The sequence below is a fragment of the Sinocyclocheilus grahami genome, unplaced genomic scaffold, assembly GCF_001515645.1.
Source record: "Sinocyclocheilus grahami isolate Dianchi unplaced genomic scaffold, SAMN03320097.WGS_v1.1 scaffold10964.1, whole genome shotgun sequence".
Lineage (NCBI taxonomy): Eukaryota > Metazoa > Chordata > Actinopteri > Cypriniformes > Cyprinidae > Sinocyclocheilus > Sinocyclocheilus grahami.
Genome location: NW_015513541.1, coordinates 1 through 867, shown reverse-complemented (window position 1 = coordinate 867; position 867 = coordinate 1). Strand labels below are relative to the sequence as shown.

General features: G+C 37.5%; 1 protein-coding gene across 1 annotated transcript in view; it reads right to left on the bottom strand.

The window, feature by feature from the left end:
* The window catches only part of LOC107578576 (uncharacterized), a 2,495-nt gene extending 1,744 nt beyond the window's left edge, over nucleotides 1-751 (bottom strand). The window contains exons 1-3 of the mRNA XM_016264523.1: nucleotides 676-751; nucleotides 316-513; nucleotides 6-199 (exon numbers count right to left, since the gene is read on the bottom strand). Of these exons, the coding sequence (XP_016120009.1) occupies nucleotides 6-199; nucleotides 316-513; nucleotides 676-751 (468 nt within the window). The remainder of the gene's footprint in view (nucleotides 1-5; nucleotides 200-315; nucleotides 514-675) is intronic.
* Between the last annotated feature and the right edge of the window lie 116 nt (nucleotides 752-867).

The following is an 867-nucleotide window of genomic DNA, read 5'->3' as shown; positions in this document are numbered from 1 at the left end:
GATACCTGTGGCTGCAGCCATTGAAGGATTCTGGTCAGAGCTTCATCATTCTTCCCACACTTCAGGAGTCCCTCATCCTCGTAGAACAAACAGTCCACTGTGACTGTATTCACCCTGGTCACAAATCTGCTGCTGTCTGGCACAGTCTTCTCTGGGTCGAATGTGTGATGAAGCACCATGAAAACAACTGGTTTAGACTCTGTTAAAATGGAGTGATCAAATAGTTGTTATAAGTATTCGCTGTGAAAATGAGTGCAATAACTTGAGATTATTAAATAAAGATATTACATAATACATGCACTAACAGCACAACACCTGAGAGAGCTTTAAGTTCATTCAGTACAGCGTCAATGTCAGTTCCTGCCCTTGAAATAATGAAGCAGAAAACCAAGATGGCATCACACTTCTCCACGGTCAACTCCCGTAGACCTGATATTTGCTGAAGGACATTTGTTATGATCTCCTCTTTAGTCGCGAAGCTCTTCCCAGGTGAAAGGATGAAATATTTATTTCCTTCAAGAGGAAGTAAACTTTTGGTTAATGTAATATAGCTTAATTCATATAAGTCATAGTCATCTCACCTTAAAACTCATCCATTTTTATCTATTATTTTCCCCAATCTAATTACAAATAGAGTCTTTAGAAAAGAGCACTGAAGCTGTAGGCTACAGTTACCAGTAATCGTAGGACGTTGGTCTCTCGGTCCTTCAATGCAGTTCACATCAGTATCTGTCTTAGATGTGTGATCCATTTTAAGTTTTGTTCTGAAATTGATAGTACACAGTAATAAGCTTGATTATCATTTTCATTGAACATCTTTGTTTAGATCATGATTGTTCTAAACATATACTAGTTAATGTTTTTTTT